Source organism: Fulmarus glacialis, unplaced genomic scaffold, assembly GCF_000690835.1.
Source record: "Fulmarus glacialis isolate BGI_N327 unplaced genomic scaffold, ASM69083v1 scaffold19336, whole genome shotgun sequence".
Taxonomy (NCBI): Eukaryota; Metazoa; Chordata; class Aves; order Procellariiformes; family Procellariidae; genus Fulmarus; species Fulmarus glacialis.
The window spans coordinates 487-1,074 of record NW_009218965.1 but is presented as its reverse complement, the minus strand read 5'-3'; the positions used below and the strand labels follow the sequence as shown (position 1 = coordinate 1,074).

The window sequence follows — 588 nt, the reverse complement described above, 5'->3', positions numbered from 1 at the left end:
GGGGGCATCATCAAGGGCAAAGTGAGCCGCAAAGGGAAGCTCAGCAAGTCTCCTGAGAACGGCGTGTGGCTTATCGGCCTGAAGGAAGGGAAGATCTACGAGGCCTTCAGCACCCCGCGGGCCACCCTGCCACTGACCGCCCGGCCCCAGCGCATTGGCATCTACCTGCACTATGAGAAGGGCGAGCTGACCTTCTACAACGCTGACAACCCTGACGAGCTCAGCCCCATCTACACCTTCCAGGCAGAGTTCCAGGGCCAGCTCTACCCCATCGTGGACCTGTGCTGGCCGGAGCGAGGGCCCTACTCCCCTGCCATCATCCTGCCCGCACCCACCGCGAGCCGGCACTCCCAGGTGCCGTACAACCATCCTGCCCCAGAGGAACCCACGAAGCCGTAGCCTGGCCAGCGGGATGAGGCGGGGAGGGCTGTGGCTGAGTCCCGAGGGCCCGCAGCAAAGGACACTCAGGCTGCGTGCAGGGTTGTCCCCCCGTGGAAGCTGTGGTACTGCACAGTAAGCTTCAGCAGCACAGGAGGGTCCTTCTCCTCTCCTCTAAGAGCATAAAATGTCAGCCTTGACCTGTGAATC

The 588-nt window shown here is 62.8% G+C and overlaps 1 protein-coding gene across 1 annotated transcript in view; it reads left to right on the top strand.

Moving 5' to 3' along the window:
• The window catches only part of TRIM73 (tripartite motif containing 73), a 4,202-nt gene extending 3,803 nt beyond the window's left edge, over positions 1–399 (top strand). The window contains exon 6 of the mRNA XM_009580219.1: positions 2–399. Within this exon, the coding sequence (XP_009578514.1) occupies positions 2–399 (398 nt within the window). The remainder of the gene's footprint in view (position 1) is intronic.
• The last annotated feature ends 189 nt before the right edge of the window (positions 400–588 follow it).